At 51.8% G+C, this 16285-nt stretch overlaps 8 protein-coding genes across 8 annotated transcripts; 6 read left to right on the forward strand and 2 right to left on the reverse strand.

Moving 5' to 3' along the window:
* Window positions 1–124: 124 nt before the first annotated feature.
* On the reverse strand, window positions 125–1204 carry VTJ04DRAFT_3937 (uncharacterized protein; the record flags this gene model as incomplete). The annotated part of the gene is made up of 4 exons (XM_069361891.1): window positions 125–461; window positions 526–894; window positions 949–1068; window positions 1128–1204. The coding sequence occupies 4 exons, from the start codon at window positions 1202–1204 to the stop codon at window positions 125–127; spliced, it is 903 nt and encodes a 300-aa protein (XP_069222457.1).
* A 971-nt stretch (window positions 1205–2175) lies between these two features.
* Window positions 2176–2585, forward strand: VTJ04DRAFT_3938 (uncharacterized protein; the record flags this gene model as incomplete). The annotated part of the gene is made up of 2 exons (XM_069361892.1): window positions 2176–2387; window positions 2495–2585. 2 exons carry the CDS (start codon window positions 2176–2178, stop codon window positions 2583–2585), a joined length of 303 nt encoding a protein of 100 aa, XP_069222458.1.
* A 189-nt stretch (window positions 2586–2774) lies between these two features.
* VTJ04DRAFT_3939 (uncharacterized protein) lies at window positions 2775–4763 on the forward strand (the record flags this gene model as incomplete). Its single annotated transcript, XM_069361893.1, has 8 exons — window positions 2775–2785; window positions 2917–2960; window positions 3046–3189; window positions 3690–3798; window positions 3867–4079; window positions 4203–4246; window positions 4353–4596; window positions 4652–4763. 8 exons carry the CDS (start codon window positions 2775–2777, stop codon window positions 4761–4763), a joined length of 921 nt encoding a protein of 306 aa, XP_069222459.1.
* A 386-nt stretch (window positions 4764–5149) lies between these two features.
* VTJ04DRAFT_3940 (uncharacterized protein) lies at window positions 5150–7279 on the forward strand (the record flags this gene model as incomplete). The annotated part of the gene is made up of 7 exons (XM_069361895.1): window positions 5150–5283; window positions 5386–5577; window positions 5633–5676; window positions 5766–5939; window positions 6464–6569; window positions 6631–6837; window positions 6928–7279. 7 exons carry the CDS (start codon window positions 5150–5152, stop codon window positions 7277–7279), a joined length of 1209 nt encoding a protein of 402 aa, XP_069222460.1.
* Window positions 7280–7354: 75 nt separating this feature from the next.
* On the forward strand, window positions 7355–8399 carry VTJ04DRAFT_3941 (uncharacterized protein; the record flags this gene model as incomplete). Its single annotated transcript, XM_069361896.1, has 3 exons — window positions 7355–7695; window positions 7764–7952; window positions 8087–8399. The coding sequence occupies 3 exons, from the start codon at window positions 7355–7357 to the stop codon at window positions 8397–8399; spliced, it is 843 nt and encodes a 280-aa protein (XP_069222461.1).
* Window positions 8400–8957: 558 nt separating this feature from the next.
* Window positions 8958–9216, forward strand: VTJ04DRAFT_3942 (uncharacterized protein; the record flags this gene model as incomplete). Its single annotated transcript, XM_069361897.1, has 2 exons — window positions 8958–9075; window positions 9134–9216. 2 exons carry the CDS (start codon window positions 8958–8960, stop codon window positions 9214–9216), a joined length of 201 nt encoding a protein of 66 aa, XP_069222462.1.
* A 1193-nt stretch (window positions 9217–10409) lies between these two features.
* On the reverse strand, window positions 10410–11539 carry VTJ04DRAFT_3943 (uncharacterized protein; the record flags this gene model as incomplete). The annotated part of the gene is made up of 2 exons (XM_069361898.1): window positions 10410–10451; window positions 11102–11539. 2 exons carry the CDS (start codon window positions 11537–11539, stop codon window positions 10410–10412), a joined length of 480 nt encoding a protein of 159 aa, XP_069222463.1.
* Window positions 11540–13692: 2153 nt separating this feature from the next.
* Window positions 13693–16091, forward strand: VTJ04DRAFT_3944 (uncharacterized protein; the record flags this gene model as incomplete). Its single annotated transcript, XM_069361899.1, has 2 exons — window positions 13693–15782; window positions 15845–16091. The coding sequence occupies 2 exons, from the start codon at window positions 13693–13695 to the stop codon at window positions 16089–16091; spliced, it is 2337 nt and encodes a 778-aa protein (XP_069222464.1).
* Window positions 16092–16285: the final 194 nt, after the last annotated feature.

The raw sequence follows: 16285 nt of genomic DNA on the forward strand, positions 1-16285 counted from the left end.
CTCTTTAGGACGTGTCAAGCACTCATCACCAGGAATATCATATGAACACGACTTTGAAATGTGTGTCAACAAAGAGAAACTCCAAAGCCACAGCAAGGTCCTCAAGCCCCTAGGATTTGCGTCTTTAATCCCCCAGCGGATACGCATGCAAAACCTGTCCATAGTACAGCTCGGCGTCCTTGCTGGCAAGGAACACAAAGCTCGGCGCGATTTCGCTGGGCTGGCCGATGCGCCCGAGTCCACTGTGCTCGCCAAACTTCTCCATCTGCTCAGCTGGGCGGGACGCCGGCTGCAGCGGTGTGTGTACGGGGCCAGGAGCGACCGCGTTGACCCGGATGCCCTTGGGCATGAGCTGCGCCGCCAGTGACCGTGTGAAGGACATGATGGCGCCCTTGGTCGCCGCGTAATCCACCATGGAGGGGGTTCCGCGGAAGGCAACGGTTGATGTGGTGTTGATGATTCTGGTAACACTCGTTAGTGACTGTGGATCAGAAATGCTGATGGAACGGGAGGGGATTAACGTACGATCCGCCCTGCTTCATGTACTTCAATGCATATTTCGTCACAGCAAACATACCCAAGATGTTGCTTCTGAAGGTGCTCTCCACCTGCTTGAGGTCAATCTCGCTCAGGTCGTTGCACATGAACTGCTTGGAGGCGTTGTTGACCAGGACGTGCAAGACTCCGTCGTACTCCTGCGCATGCTTCTCGACCGTCGCCTTGCACTGCTCGAAGTCGCAGAGGTCCCCAGGGATCAGGACGCATCTACGGCCCTCTTTCTCCACCATCCGCTTCGTGTCCTCTGCGTCGGGCTGCTCGGAGGGCAGGTAGGCGATGCTAACGTCGGCGCCCTCGCGCGCGAAGATGACCGCCACAGCTCGGCCGATGCCAGAGCTGCAAACAGTTTGTCAGTGGGTTGTTGGCATTGCGTGAGAAACTGAAGCTTACTCCCCGCCCGTGATGAGGGCTTTGCATCCCTTCAGCTTCCCGGCGGCGAGATACTCGTAGGGCTTTCCAGCGCCTTCAAGTCTGGTTGTCTCGCTTGGAGGGACCATGTTCTTCTCAAGCCTGTCAACCATTTGTCAATATCAGTCCTGGATAGGTATAGTCATGGGGGGAAATCTAACCCTGGAAGATCTTGAGCCTGAGCCTCTTGCGGGACAGGCTTCATAGATCCCGTCTTGCTGAAGTAAGTGTCTGACATCTTGCGTATTGTATGAGAAAACGGCTGTCTGGAAATGCTGCTAAAGAAGAAATTACGATACGAAAGTCGACCTGACAGATTTGCTGTGTGTGGGATTGACAACGGTTTAAGAACGCCCATAACGGTGCACGCCTGAGAGAGGGCATGCTTTCTATATTGACATTTTCAAGTTGTTTTGGCCTTGTCTCGCTAAGATGGTGACGCACTGGACGCGGGATCTCCCTTGTTGATCATGACGTCAGGTCCAGCCAAAGACTTCCAAATTGCCGATCTCGACAAAGAATCAAGGCATTGGTTGTTCTAAATACGTCGTACAGATGCGAGATCAGCGTTTCTCATGGTGGCCTTTATGATCGTTCTCAGTCGTGGACGTGAGGTCCGTGAACTGGGGATAGCCACTACAAAATCTTCAAGTTGGAATCTCCAACTCTCTTCAACCCGGTTATGCCGAATCTGTTGCACCTCAGAAAATGAAACTAATAAACGCAATGGTGTCGCCATTCCCTCAGAGCATACGCCGGGGTTTGTCGGAATAACTCACCATCATCATCGTCACCCAAGGTTCATGGCTTGGGATATGAAGATGTACGGGGTACCTGGGAGAGAAAGAGTTCGGAGGGACATAACAGGAGTTTTGTTACCGTAAGGAAAGCAGTGCAACCGGTTTCTCGTTCCAGCTTCTTACTGACCGTAATAACCCCATAGCTCGGGAGGCAGGCACTTACACAACATCGGTTGGTTGTCCATGAAGACAGCCAAATGGTTGCCTGTAAGGTTCCAGTCCGGACTCCCAGGTGGCTGCCTTCCTCGTTACCCTTGGGCCATTTCTTTCTGCACATAAAAAAGCAGTCAAGTGCTTTTTTACCAGACACCCACGGTCTCAGGCAGGCACGCTTTCCATTTTTGCCTGATGAAATTGGGACTTCCGTTTTTGAATCCTCAGGCCAGTCTCGCCGAATCAAGTGGAGGGAATGTCCCCCGACTTTCTCCATTGTATTCTGCAAACCGCAGAGTTCGGGGCCAACGGCGAACTTGGCGACATGGAGGTCCGCAAAGCTGAGCCCGCGAGTCCTTGCCGCCGGCGCCAGTTCAAGTACTTCCTGGATCTCCCGGGCGAGCTTCGTAACAAGATTTACGACTTCGCATTGTTTGAACCGAACGGTGTCTATCTCGATCAGCCTGTGTAAGAACACACCCTCTCCTTCCCCGCGTTCCCCAACCCGAATCGGAGTTCGAGTATCAGTGACAAGGTAATATTTCTGACTTTGGATGTCTTTCCATTGGCTATAGACTCCCTGAACTGCCTTGGAAGCGCAGTATTAACGGCAGCGTGCTCCGCGTGAACCGACAGATCGCCGCGGAAGCCACCCCACGGCTCTAAGCCATCAACACATTTCACTTGCGGTCGATTACATGGCCGATGCCGCTCCGGTCGTCCGAGCTTGAAGACACAGATTCTGAGCCAGAGCCAGAGCCGGAGCCACAAGTGCCACGGCGTCGCAGGGTATCATTCAGGCGGGAAACGACTGAGTGGCTATACCATCCGGTATTACAGCCAAAGTCAACTGTCATGATGTTCTGGTACGTGACTGGCGCCGCGCAGCTCACTGTGGCAGCATTTAGCTTCTTGTCTATTATATCGGTTTTATCACATTATTTAGTCGCAGTGGAGTTACGAAGAACAAGTGATAACATTTGACTGGGCCAAGCAGGTGCCGAATGATTGGGAACAACACGACCTTTGTCCGGCGCATCGGTAAGAAGACAGATATAGTCCCCGGCCAAGGTTGAAATGTTTCAGCTGCTAGTCAAAGTGGTTTGCTAATAACCTGATTATGAAGAGTATGAGGTTGGCATCAAACGGGTGTTTCATCTGCGCGAGACTCTGCGCCTTCTTTGCCAGCTTCGTGACGTCCTCCCCAACCTCCAGCGTCTTATTATTCGGCTGAATCGCAATCGAGATCATAAACGGTACAATGCAAACGGTATGCTTAGGATGGATGACGAGAGAAGCTGGGTAGACGATAAGAGAAACTGGATGGACGGTTCTCTGGTAGTCAAGGGCATGGAACAGGCCCTGAAGGCAGTGTTTGGGGACATGGAGCACATTCGTGTCGAGCTCATTCACATTCCAGACAAACTCATCCATGGGTAATTGACAACCAAAAGAGTGGTGATGAGACAGCAATAACGAATCCGTTTGTAATGCCATAGTCAGTGCACCTTATATAGCGCCTCTCTCGTGTCACAGGTGATCCCTCTGGACCTCATGAGCCTTGGCGCCAAGGCTTTATCGAAGGAGATGCTGACGGTTAAAGCTTGTGGTGGGAGGATGAACCATTGCAGGTAAATCTGACAGACCACCTCATGCTCCTGTTTACCCAAGTCCGCATGTCCACCCATTATCGGATCGACGATAACTTGACCACTCCGTATTTTCCGTGTCCCCAAACACCCGGGAGCTAGGTCTGAGAGATGGGCTCAGAAGTGGTCGCCGGCTCCAATGGCAAATCCCTCCTCGATCTCCCGGCTGAGATCCGGATCAAAATCTATGATCTGGTGATGCGGTACCACTCCCCCTGCATCGATCCAGAGTACGGTCGGCTATAATATACAGGGCAACAGCGCTCAAGTAGGGAAGACTTGTTAATCAAACGAATAGGGATTGCATCTGGCCCCCAATATCTGGATTGCCGATAGTCAACAAGAAGATCGGCACTGAAGCTCTCCATCACTTTTTCAGCATCCATGTCTTTCAGCTTTGGGGAAAGAGATTTCACTCTTTCTCCCCATTCTGTAATGTCAATGTCGGTCTGCAGGCTCCCACTCAGAGTGACGCTCCTCGCGTGGTGGATGAGAGCAAGTCTGTCAAATGGTAAGTACTGAGCATGTTCAGGGCGATAACGAACAGGTGGCCTCAGTCCCTCCTTCAAGCACCACGGATATCTCCAAAAAGAGGACAGTCCGGGTTAACCTCCTCGGTTTGTTGACATAATAGGCTTGAAATCATCGGGCGCAACGCAAGTTCTATCCAATGCATTGGTGAGACACATATTTGTCCTAGAGCTTGTTGTCAGCAGGCGATCTGGACTGCGGTGCTCCTCTGTTTCCCCAACATCTGCCATCTGATGTTTTGACGAGATTCCAGAGTACCGAATGGTCTTCTTCCAACCCAGCGACCGTTTCATACCTCCCATCGAGCTTGCAAGAATCCTGCAACTCCTTCCAAACCTTCAGCAACTCCGAGTCTTCTACAAGCCACATGACTTCTTGCCTGGGGATATCATCACCGACGAAGAAAGGAGACAGTTGAGAAAAGCCCTCCAGGAGGTTGTTGACGCAACTCCCAAGAAAATTGAAGCATACTTCTTCATCGACCCGGATTGGGAGACGTACGATACCTTGTTGTGATTTGTCTATCATCCCAGCCGCGCTAATAACTCACAGGAAGCCTTTTGAGGTGTACGAAAAGATTCTTTGGGATGAAGGGACTTCGAGCGCATCATTTCCATATCGCCCAGTACCAGAGCCGGATGACTCGGATGCCTGGGAGTTGTAACACGGGGGGTTGGGACGAGGAAAGGTCCTCGTGATGGGGGGTTTCATTACAAAGCTTAAATTCTTGAAGTCTGTTGTGTTTGTATGCTTCTTTATCTGCCATTGTCATATGATGATGACCCAGTTACAATATTATCAACTCAGGTACCCAACAGATTTTGGCAATTTACCTCCTACCTAACAGCCTTCCCATGCTCCGCTGTACCCAAGCGACTGGACGCAAAGTGTCTGTCTAGGTCCTTGGCATTAATTTGGCTTAACCGAGCGCGGGGTCAAGTGCTCGAAGTTTCTTCCACCAGTTTTGCGGTGAGCGCCTGGTGTTCGCCGTTGTAGCTCCGCTGATGGGGTCAAGAACTTGGTGATTTATGAATAAAAAACAATGTCAACATGTTTGGCCCCAAGTCTGCCGTTGATCACAAATTCAAATACTTCCTCCACTTACCAGCTGAAATCCGGATCAAGATTTACGATCTCGTCCTCCGGCACACGTCTGTGGTCTACCCTGAAGACATCAAGTATCGGTTAGTCTGAGAGTTCTAAAGCGCGAGGTCAATTCACTCCTTGGGACAAAGGCTTCTTGTTTCTCTTTCAATGGCTGAATAACTAACACGACGGGCTTTTAGACCCTTCTCAAATACAAAAAATGTTTCTTGTTGCCACACTGGATTGCTTCGGGTGAGCAAACAGATCTCGGCCGAGTCAACTCCATGCTTTTATGGCCTGAACACCTTCGGCTTTGGCTCGGAAGTCCTCACCTGGGGAGCGTCTGAAGATCCCTCGGAGACAACAACTGATGCCAGTCCATTACTAAGATGGTTGGTAATGTGCATAGCATATTAGGGTCAAGGCCACTTGTCTGACAGCTGACAGGATCCGGCAAATTGGTGATAATGCCATGTTTGTCCAAAGCCTCGGTAAGAAGCCTCGTTCGGCGACATTAACAATGTCTTCCTTAAAGTCACCCAACGACACAGTGACATAATGATGGCTGACATAATCTCAGAGTACTGCTTCACCCCTTACCCAGAGGATATCGAGCTCGAGACAGGCAAAATAGAACTTGCTCGGATATGTCCGCTCGTCCCCAACCTCCGCAGACTGTTGATCCGATTTGACCCATACTACATCGCAGAGTGGGGTTTGACTCCGTGTGAAAATGAGGAGGAGAATGAGGTTGGTAAGGCAGTCGGCCAACTCCTTTCTGGAGTTCAATCTGTGTTTCCAGGTGTTGATGTACAGCTTGGTATTGTAAATATGGCGGGGGCGGTGGTGAGAGTGATCAACAGGCCGGCAGCTTCCCATTGAGCACAAGCAGGAGTTTAATGAAGAATCAGACCGCATACAAGACGGAATAAAGGACTTAGTATTACCAGTCTCAATTACGCTGTCGTGGGTCAGGAATGTGTGGTTGCCAATGTCAATATTTGCGAGGATTACCTTCTGCGATATCGGCGTTCCGTTCAAGCCTTGCGTGATGACTCAGAGGCAGGTGACATCTGGACTCGAGGTTGGGTATGAATACGTGGATTTTGGCCTTGACGCGGCACTGGTGTGACAAGGCAGAATTATGCGGGGCATCAATGCCGGACAAATGATTTAAATCGTCTGGTGATCTCTGCCTTTCCGTTTTCCTCCAGTAACACAACCTTCCTACCCACAATATGGAAAGGCACGTCACAACGCTGGGATCTTCCTTTATAGATGGTGGGTTCCAGTTCCTAGCCTTGCCTGGTGAGATCCGTAACAAGATCTACGACTTAGCGTTGCGACATGCTAGCCAGGTGTGGCCGGCGCCTCGGGGTTATTGGTATGATTGTTTCCCCTCCCTGAGATTCACCTCTAAGCCACTGATGCTCACAACACAGAAGCTCTTTCCCGCCAACCCACCTGCGCATTCTTCCCATTCCACATAACTTCTTGGCCTTGCTCCGAGCAAACAGACAAATAGCCGCCGAGGCGGCTGCTCGCTTCTACGCGATCAACACATTCGCCTTCTTTTCAGTCCGGCTATATGTTCATGATATGATGGCCCTCCCCGACGATGTGATCGCGGCTAGGAGCACTATGTTGATCTGGTAAGGAGCGGGAGAGAACCTCGTAGGCTTTCAGGGAGGTCGTCATGGTGGTGAGGTAACTAATAACCAACACGGTTCTTTTCTTCGCAGGCTCCACGAGATCGGTGGCAATGCGCTCTTCATCCGAACTATAGAATACTGCGTTGCTCCAACGACATTCTTCGAAGTAGACGCACTTCAAGTCGAGCTCACCAGACTGCGCCTTCTTGTGCCAAACCTTTGCCAACTTGGCATCCGATACAATCCTGAGTATGGGAAGATAGACGGCGGGCTTGGCTATTCCACATCGCTCCTCCCCGGAACACCTTTTGAGGCAGATTTTGAGGAGCAGGCTGAAAGCTTGGTTGACCCTCTCCTTGAGAGGATGAACGGAGCTCTTGACGATAATATCATCAAGCTGATCCCTACTGACCAGCTCAGACCGGATGAAGTAATTTACTAAAGGCCGGGGAAACATGAAAGTCTAGGGGAAATCCTGGAGGGGAATTTTAGGAGTGGGCATTTGCGCCATGGATGAATGTCAAAACTCGTGTGTCTGCGGGGCAGCGCAGGCAGTGCTGGAATGGTGCACGAGATCCCGCATGACCGGCCTCCCACATCAGAAGCCTTGGCTTGGCTGGCTCAGCTCAGCCTAAACCTTCCTCGTCAGACCTACACCCAACTCGCTTCTGTCATTCACCTCGCAGTTCCAATGGGAAACCAAAATTCGAGGCCAGCTGCTCGACGAAAGCAAGCAAATGCCGGTGGATTGAGCGAGTTCAAGTATTTTCTCGCCCTCCCAGCGGAAATCCGTATCCAGATCTATGATCTTCTGTTGCTGCAACCCGAGATGGTGTTTCCACATCCCAGCCATCACTTGTAAGTCCTGCTCCGCCTCAAAGTCCGTCTGATCTGAAAGTGCCGTACGCCTGACATCGTGGTAAAAGGAGGCGCTGGCTCAATATGCGGGGCTACAGTTGTAATCTGTCCTTGCTTCGGGTGAACAGACAGGTGGCAGCCGAGGCGGCGTATCGATTCTATGGGCACAACACCTTTTGCTTTTATGCAACCAGCTATCGTGATTCGTACCATGAACGGGTGGAGGATGTGCCTCAAGTGAGCGGAATGTTTCGTTGGTAAGTCGCCGCTGCTAGGACCTTTGTCTTCCGTCGAGGAACCAGAGCCTTTACGGATCAAGTGTTGGATGGAAGGCCAGAAATCGAACAAGTTGGCTGTTAACCATTTGCAACACGGTTGGTTTTGTCTTCAGGCTTGAGAAGATCGGATCCAATGCTCTCTTGATTCAAAACATCGAATACCGCTTCGCTGCTTCAGTCCCTTTCGATATCGACGCGGCCAAGGCCGAGCTCAGTAGACTACGGCCCTTTGCCCCGAACCTTCACCGGCTAGTCATCAAACACAATCCGTACCACTTCATCAAATCCGATGGCTCCATTGGCTGCAATGGTCGTTCGCATGAAGAGCCAGAGCCTCTGATTCAACGAGTCTTGCCAGATGTCAATGAAGCCCTCAGCTATATTGAAGATTTGCAGGTGGTACCAGAACGCTGGAAATGTTGTTAATGACCTGAGCGTTGGGCTTGGAGTTTGAGGGTGGTGGTGGATGGATCATGAGGCTGCGCAGGAGGAGGATGGGCAACATGATATTGCACCCCGCACGCTTCCAGGGGTTCCTCCTTTCTGAAGTTTGAGGTCCGGAATGTGATTCTATCAAGAACAAAGTTATCTGATGGAGCGAGACGCTTCTGAGAGGGGACAATAGCCGCGGTCCGCGACTTGATCCCGGCTCTCAAGACTGAAGGAAATTCCAGATGACCGAAGCAGGCATGCTCGACCGCAATGTGTCCTGAGCCACGAGACTCAGCCTCATCCACGGCTTGGCGGTGGCGGTATAGGAGCGTCGGGTTTGCCCAGAGTCAACTCCGGTTGTCGTTAGCCCATGATCCCAAGTCCCGAGTCCAAAGTAGCGACAAAGTCATCTCCTGTTGATGCCTCTCGCCCGTTTTGTGGCCTTCGCTCGCTTTCAAGAGGCTATTGCCGCTATCACCCCTTCCGCCGTTTCCATCTCGGACACACCCCCACCCCCGTCGGTCACTGAGACACGAACAATCATCATTCGCCATGCCGCTCTCGACAAATTTTACCGATGAAGCGATCCAAAGCTTGGATTCTTCAGATGCTATCAAAGTCATTTGTGCTCTCCCTGTCTCTGGCCAGTATGGACCTGGAGCTCGTTCCTGTGAGTAGCCCTCATGAGATTCACCATTGTCGGACGAAGTTAATCAATCATGGGCTAGGTACTACGTTCTTGTGGGAATATCCATATTTGTTCGCAACCAGACTTGGCTACGAAATGCTTGTCTCACAGCGACTCTCGTGATGTCGGCCGTTGCAGCTGTTCACGCTATCGCTATCCTTTTCGTCATGATTGGGTGGGTGCAATCAGGGGGCAGAAAGTGTAAGGTCATCCACTACCCTTTCTTCAACAAGATATCATAGGCTTACGTCCCTGCATCATAATACCAGACTCTGTTGATATTGATCTTGATATCTATGGTGCTTTCCAATTCTGCAGTATCGGCGTCCTAGTTGGTTTACTCACCATAAGACATTTCAAGCTCTCTCAAACTAGGGAGTTTGCAACCACGGCCCATCTTGTTCTAAAGTGCTTCTTGCTCTATTGGTATTTGCTGATATACACGAGTAAGCCTCTTTTCGTCTGTTCAACTCGAGGTCAATTATACGCTCGTGGAGGAAAGGTACTAATAACCAGATGATTGTAGGCATGATGACAATAGTTATTGGGTTTGGCGGCCCCAAGGCCATAAGATGCTCAGATGATAGCTTTACCCCATCAATCGTGAAGGGGACACAGCTTCCCTATGGCAATGCCACATATGGTTTTATCTGCTCTGTTGAGGATGGGCCGTTGTCTTTTATACGACGAGGTCTGGCCGAAGACGTCTCGGTTATCCTCTCACCAACCGTCTTTCCTTTTGGTGCTGCGACTTTTCTTGCGTTCTTCTGCATGGGCCTAAGTCTCTTAGCCATATTTTCGATGTGCTATGGGTATGAACCATGTCTGGATGACAACAGTTTTGTACGTCACATTTTCGTCTCCCCGAGGCCTCGTCTCCTCTTCATCAATATTAATAATGAGATAGTCGGGGTATCATGGCATCGCTGACCTCTCCTAGTTCGGTGCCGCCCTACTTGCTCTCGTCGTTCTGATCATTGGCGAAGTAAACTTCTGGAGCGAGCCGATGAGGTGGCAATCCGAGCCATTCACCAACACGTCGCAGTGGTCAAGCTTCGTAAATGCCTTGATAGCGATCCTGGGATCACTATATATACCGCAGGGAAACCATGATGTTGCTTTTCTTCCTTTGGACAACCCACGTCTCATAAATAACGCTCCTCAACATCTCAATGAGGACAACTTGATCATCGCCTCGGCTGCAATGCCCAATGATGATAATAGCCTTGAAATGAACGACTTCCACCTGCGCGATCACAACGGCATTCCCGAGATCCGGGTTCAAGACACGGCTTTTGCGCCAGATTCGCAACACCCTATACGCTGAGCAACAATACAACCTCCAGCCCCAGAACAATCTACAGGTTCAAAAGATGACATCGTTAGAGAGAAGGTAATGAGCAATTGCGGACTCATGGCTCCTGAGGTGGATGTTGGTTTATAAGTATTAAGTTGGTCAATAACATTGCTGCGATATTGTCGTGGCACGGCGCAAGATGCAGGGTCTCGCTCATCATAACCAATAGGGGCATCCAAATTAGCTCTATTACTGACACAACACCGGCAATTTACAGTTCGGTTGTTCCCATCTGGGGACCTATGTACGGCCTCTTGATGTGGACGCGTCTCCCAACTCCTCCCACTTCCGTTGCATTTCTTCTGCGCTGACCTTCCAACGCGGTCCTTGGTGGATCGGCCATGTACTTTTGAAACCATAAAACTCGAGCCACTCCGTACCCTTATAGCGTATTTCACCCGCGATTTGATGATCATGAAGAAACTTGATGTGGTTGATAGAGTTGAGAGAACTTGCCCGCAGAAGCCCGTCTTTATCCCTCGCCCGAATCTCAAATTGTATCTTTTGTTGTGAAGCATAGATCGGGCCTGTCGGAATCCAAAGCATCCCGGACAGTGGACCAATCGTAAAATCTCCCCACAAACCGACGTTGGCTTCAGGAAGGATCAGGCTTGTCCAGGTATTCTCTCGCCATGGAGCTTGGACTCGAACCTTGTATACGCCGCCGAGAGGGCCCAAGTCTCCCTCACCAAGTTCAGGGATGTAGGGCTCCACGTCGTACTCGTCGTGATAATCGGTCTCATCGTAATCGGCGGCTTCATCGCCATCATCACCCTCGTCCTGATGATCGCCCTCGTTGTCGTAGTCGCCCTGGCCGTCATAGCCGTCCTCGTCATCGTCTCTGTCTTCCTGGTGAGATTGGCTTTTGTCGTCATCCCTTTCTTCGTCGCCTGGGACCGAGGGACCGACAGACCGTGGTATCGTGGGCGTGGCGACAGGATTTTTCTTTGGTTTCTTCGCCGGTGATTCAAGGTTATCACCCTCGACGTTGTCTCTCGAAGCATCAATGGCGGTGTCTTCGATCTTGCGTTTGGACGGCGATGGCGTGGCTGTGGCTGTGTCGTTTTTCTTAATCGGCGAGGAATCCATGGTTGCTCTCCTGTCCCAATATGCCTGAAAGACCAGATTAACAGGATACGGGATGGTAGAGAGAGTAGTACCAGTTGCAGAAAGAAATATTAGCAAAGACTGTAATTATTGAGTAGTTGGGGAGTGATGGGGATGAGCAGTGGAGAGAACACCCCAGGACATGGGAACAGTCTCGTGGAATCTATGGTGCAGGGTTTTCTCCAGCGACTTCGTTTGCCTAGCTCCGTTTGTGGCTTGCTCCCAGTGCTTTCATCACCCAGAAACTGAGAAGAGAGAAGAAGATGCGAGCTAGCTCCTGAAAGTCAATGGATCAAGGAATAACCGTGTTCCCTACAGCCAAGCCTGTTTGACTGCGTTGTGAAAAGATTTACGAGTCAGATCTCAGTTTAAGTGAGACAATGATCATCTGGAAACAGGCGAGGGTCCAGTCTCCAACAGCATCAAGCTAATCTGGAAGATGCTAGGACGTCAAATTGAACATTGTACCTATTAACTTGGCTTCCTCTACCTTATGCTCCGCACATAATGGGATATCCCTAAGCCTACCTGCCTTCTAGTATTATATACGGCTAACAGGAACTCAACCCAGCTTGTTTGAACGACATTCCCCAAGGCATCCAACTGTCCAACCGGTCAGCTAAGACTAACCCGTTGTCTTCAATTGTTCCCCCAGCTTTTCCCACTCCCGCCTCATTTGTCCCAACTTTTCTTTTTGTCAAGCACTGTTTGATGCCCCCGCCTTTGTAATCCAAACATCCCTGTTGTTTGATGTCCATGGCTTGCGACGAGTTTGGATTGTATGACATGTCAAACAGCCTCCTAATCGCTCTTCCGAGCAGACAAACTGCCTTGAGCAACATCTACAAGCTATCATCTGAATTCACGTTGTTGTACTCTAAACTGAGCACTGGCGTCATGTTGCATCAACATCCCCTAGACATATTTGCGTCTTGCTAGGACAATTTGTTCTCACGGTGTGTATGAATAACTCAACTAGCTGAGTTGGTGGCTGCTGGTTGATACATATTGTGTGAATCTTATCTCTTTGGGCTAGTTAGTTTGTGGCGCAAAGCAAAACGCGGACATCTGATGACCAACAAGCCGTTACTACCCCGCAAATGGAGAGCGATGTGTCAAAGAGAACACGGAAAAAGTTCAAAAAAGTAGGTGCGTATGTTGGACTTCCAGAGTTTTTTCGCAGCTTGAAGGAAATCTAACCTTCCAGGCTGCCCAACCGTCCAACTGTCGGCGCCATATCATGGAACCAGGTTGTTAAGGATGTGTGCCTGTCGTTTTGGAAGCAAGCCACGCGAGGGAACCAGTCCTATATACACTTAAATATGGGCAAATTTGCTTCCTCTTCCTAAATCCCCACATCGCCAGTCCATACTTTTCTCATGCTTGCTAAAGTTTTGTTTGCTTTCTTGACTATCTAACTGTGTTATCTATCAATCCCCCGTCGATCACCCACAGTTCCTGGGGCTTGACATGCTTCCGAAGTCATAGCCGGTTTGTATTTGCAAACGCGATTGGCAAACCGCAGACGGCAAACAATAGCAGCATCGGTTACCCCTCACATTCGACATTCATTCATATCTACATCATAGCTGGGCACCTACGTTCCATTGATGTTGCCCAGCAGGTCGGCGTGTATCCGAGAGCACGTGGCCGGGAACGACGCTTCTTCGGTCCATGAATGCCAAGACAACTCAATTTGGATCCCAGCCAGGATCGCCCTCAGCAAACGACGTAGGACCGGGCGATTGCCTTGCCTAACTGGCACCCATTGGAGACATGACAGGTACAAATATATCTCCGGTAACCGTATGCGTACATATCTCGTCGCAGTGCGACTTGATGAGGAGATAGGCCCCGCAGATTGCGCTACGAGGTGACATTGTTCCTGAGCTTGGCACATCATGGCACTTGCACGACCTTCCCTTTCCAGTAACCGTCAATGGCACCTCCAATTTGTGTACCTGCCGGGTGCGGTCGAACGGCCGGGCTGCCCAAAGGGGTGACAATGACGCAGATGATCATCTTCCCCCAGATAAATCCGGCTCGGCCGCGCTGCCATTGCGTCCGGTGTGCTTGTGTCGTGTGCCTCGAACAGCAGCCGTCGACGTTCCGGGTCGGTGTCTCTCTCCAGCAACATGGCGCGCCGTCTCCTCACCCTGTGCCTGGCCGCGACCTTGGTCGCTGCCATCAACCCTCCCCGGAAGCCACAGCAACCTACCGGCGGCGGCAGCAAGCTGGTCACCTACAACAACACCGTCCTCAGCCCGCAGTTCGGAGCCTCAACCACCTACGTTACTTGGGTGGCCTCGAACACGGACGGCGATTTCATCACCTGGGCCTCTGATGGTTCTCTTGTCTTTGAGAACGTCGTGAGCGGGAATCGCACAGTCTTCCTCTCGGCCGACAAGATCCCCGCGAACAGCTACGACTACCAGATTTCCCCTGACAGGACCAAGGTCCTCTGGGCCGTCGACTACACCAAGCAGTACCGGTACTCGTACTTCGCCAACTACCTGGTCCAGGATGTGGCCACGGGCAAGACGGAGCAGCTGGTTGCCGACCCTAAGGGTGATATCCAGTACGCCACCTGGAGCTCTGCCTCCTCGTCTCAGATTGCTTTCGTGCGCGGCAACGACCTCTTCCTCTGGGACAAGGGAACCGTCACCCAAATCACCAACGACGGCTCGCCGGACCAGTTCAATGCCGTCCCCGACTGGGTCTACGAGGAGGAAATCTTTGGCAGCGACCACGCTCTGTGGTTCTCTCCGGATGGGGAGAAGATCGCCTTCCTCAGCTTCAACGAGAAGGGAGTCGAGACCTTCACCGTCCCGTACTACATGGACGGCGAGAAGTACCCGCCCTCGTACCCGTATGAGCTGAAGCTCCGCTACCCCAAGGTCGGCACGACCAACCCCACCGTCGCTCTCAACATCTTGGACGTCAAGACCAAGAAGGTCACTCCCATCTCTATCGATGCCTGGCCGGCTGATGACCTTATCATCGGCGAGGTCGCTTGGGTGACGGACAAGCACGACAAGCTGATTTATCGCGCTTTCAACCGGGTGCAGAACAAGGAGAAACTCGTCGTTGTCGACACCGACACCGGCAAGTCGACCCTCAGCCGCCAGCGCGATGGCTCAGATGGTTGGCTCGAGAACAATGTCGCCATCACCTACATTGGCGAGGTCAAGCGCGCCGGTAGCAAGAACGACAAGACCAAGTGGTACCTCGATCTGTCCGACGCCTCGGGCTGGAACCACCTCTATCTCTTCTCCCTTGACGGCCGCAACATCACGCTCACGTCCGGCAAGTGGGAGGTTGGCGGCATCGTCAAGGTGGACACCGAACGCGGCCTGGTGTACTACCTTTCTACCGAGAACCACCCGACCGAGCGCCATCTCTACTCGGTCTCCTACATCACCGGCAAGAAGACGGCTCTCGTCGACCCCAAGACCCCGGCCTACTGGACCGCTTCCTTCTCCTATCGCGGCGGATACTATATCCTCCGCTATGCCGGCCCCGATGTTCCCTACCAGGAGCTGTACTCGGTCGACAGCCCCAAGAAGCCCATCCGCGTCGTGAACGACAACGCCAAGCTGGTCAACACTATCAAGGAGTACAAGCTGCCCAAGATCGAGTACATCGATCTCCCGCACCCCTCCGGCTACAAGCTGAGCGCCATGCTGCGCCTGCCTGCCAAGTTCAACCCGGCCAAGAAGTACCCCGTCCTGCTGACTCCGTACGGCGGTCCCAACTCCCAGCAGGTCACCAAGGCCTTCAAGGCCATCAATTGGCACGCGTACATTGCTTCGGACCCGGAGCTCGAGTACATCACCTTCACCGTCGACGGCCGCGGCACGGGCTACCGGGGCCGTGCGTTCCGTTCCACGGTGACGGATAACCTGGGCCACCTCGAAGCGCAGGACCAGATCTGGGCGGCCAAGTGGCTTGCCAAGACCTATTCGTTCGTCGACAAGGAGCGGATCGGTATCTGGGGCTGGAGCTACGGTGGGTATCTCGCGGCCAAGGTGGTTGAGGTCGGCGATCCGATCATCTCGTTCGCCATCTCCACGGCGCCTGTCACGGATTGGCGTTTGTACGATACCATGTACACGGAGCGGTACATGAAGACGCCTGCTCTGAACGAGGCTGGGTACAACAAGTCCGCGGTTCGGAACGTTGAGGGCTTCAAGAAGCTCAGGGGCCAGTTCCTCATCCAGCATGGGTATGTCTTACATCCTCCCAATTTCCTACCACACCGTAACGCGACTAACAGCGGGATCTCAGGACCGGCGACGACAACGTCCATGCTCAGCAGAGCTTTGCCCTCGAAGACCTCCTCATGGGTGCCGGCGTCAGCCCGGAGAAGTTCGATGTCACCTACTTCACCGACTCGGACCACTCCATCGTCTACAACAAGCAGGGCGTCTACCTCTACAAGCAGCTCACCACCAAGCTGTTTGAAGAGAAGCAGCGCAAGGGCAGCGGTGGTGGCCACCAGTGGAGCAAGAAGGCGGTCGCCTGGAGGGGGTGAGCTTGATGTATTAATGTGTATATTAGCCTAAGTATTGGTAATTGTACATATGTGATGCGTTCATTTTTGGTCATGCAAATGATTCCGCTTGGGTGTGGTCTGTTAACCGTGGTTAAGGGATATCGGGCGTGACATGGAAGTTTCACTTCATCCTGGGTTCAGGTGCCACTGGTAGTTGTGTCGCCATGGCAGTT

Source organism: Mycothermus thermophilus (assembly GCF_041956435.1).
Source record: "Mycothermus thermophilus strain CBS 625.91 unplaced genomic scaffold VTJ04scaffold_2, whole genome shotgun sequence".
NCBI lineage: Eukaryota > Fungi > Ascomycota > Sordariomycetes > Sordariales > Chaetomiaceae > Mycothermus > Mycothermus thermophilus.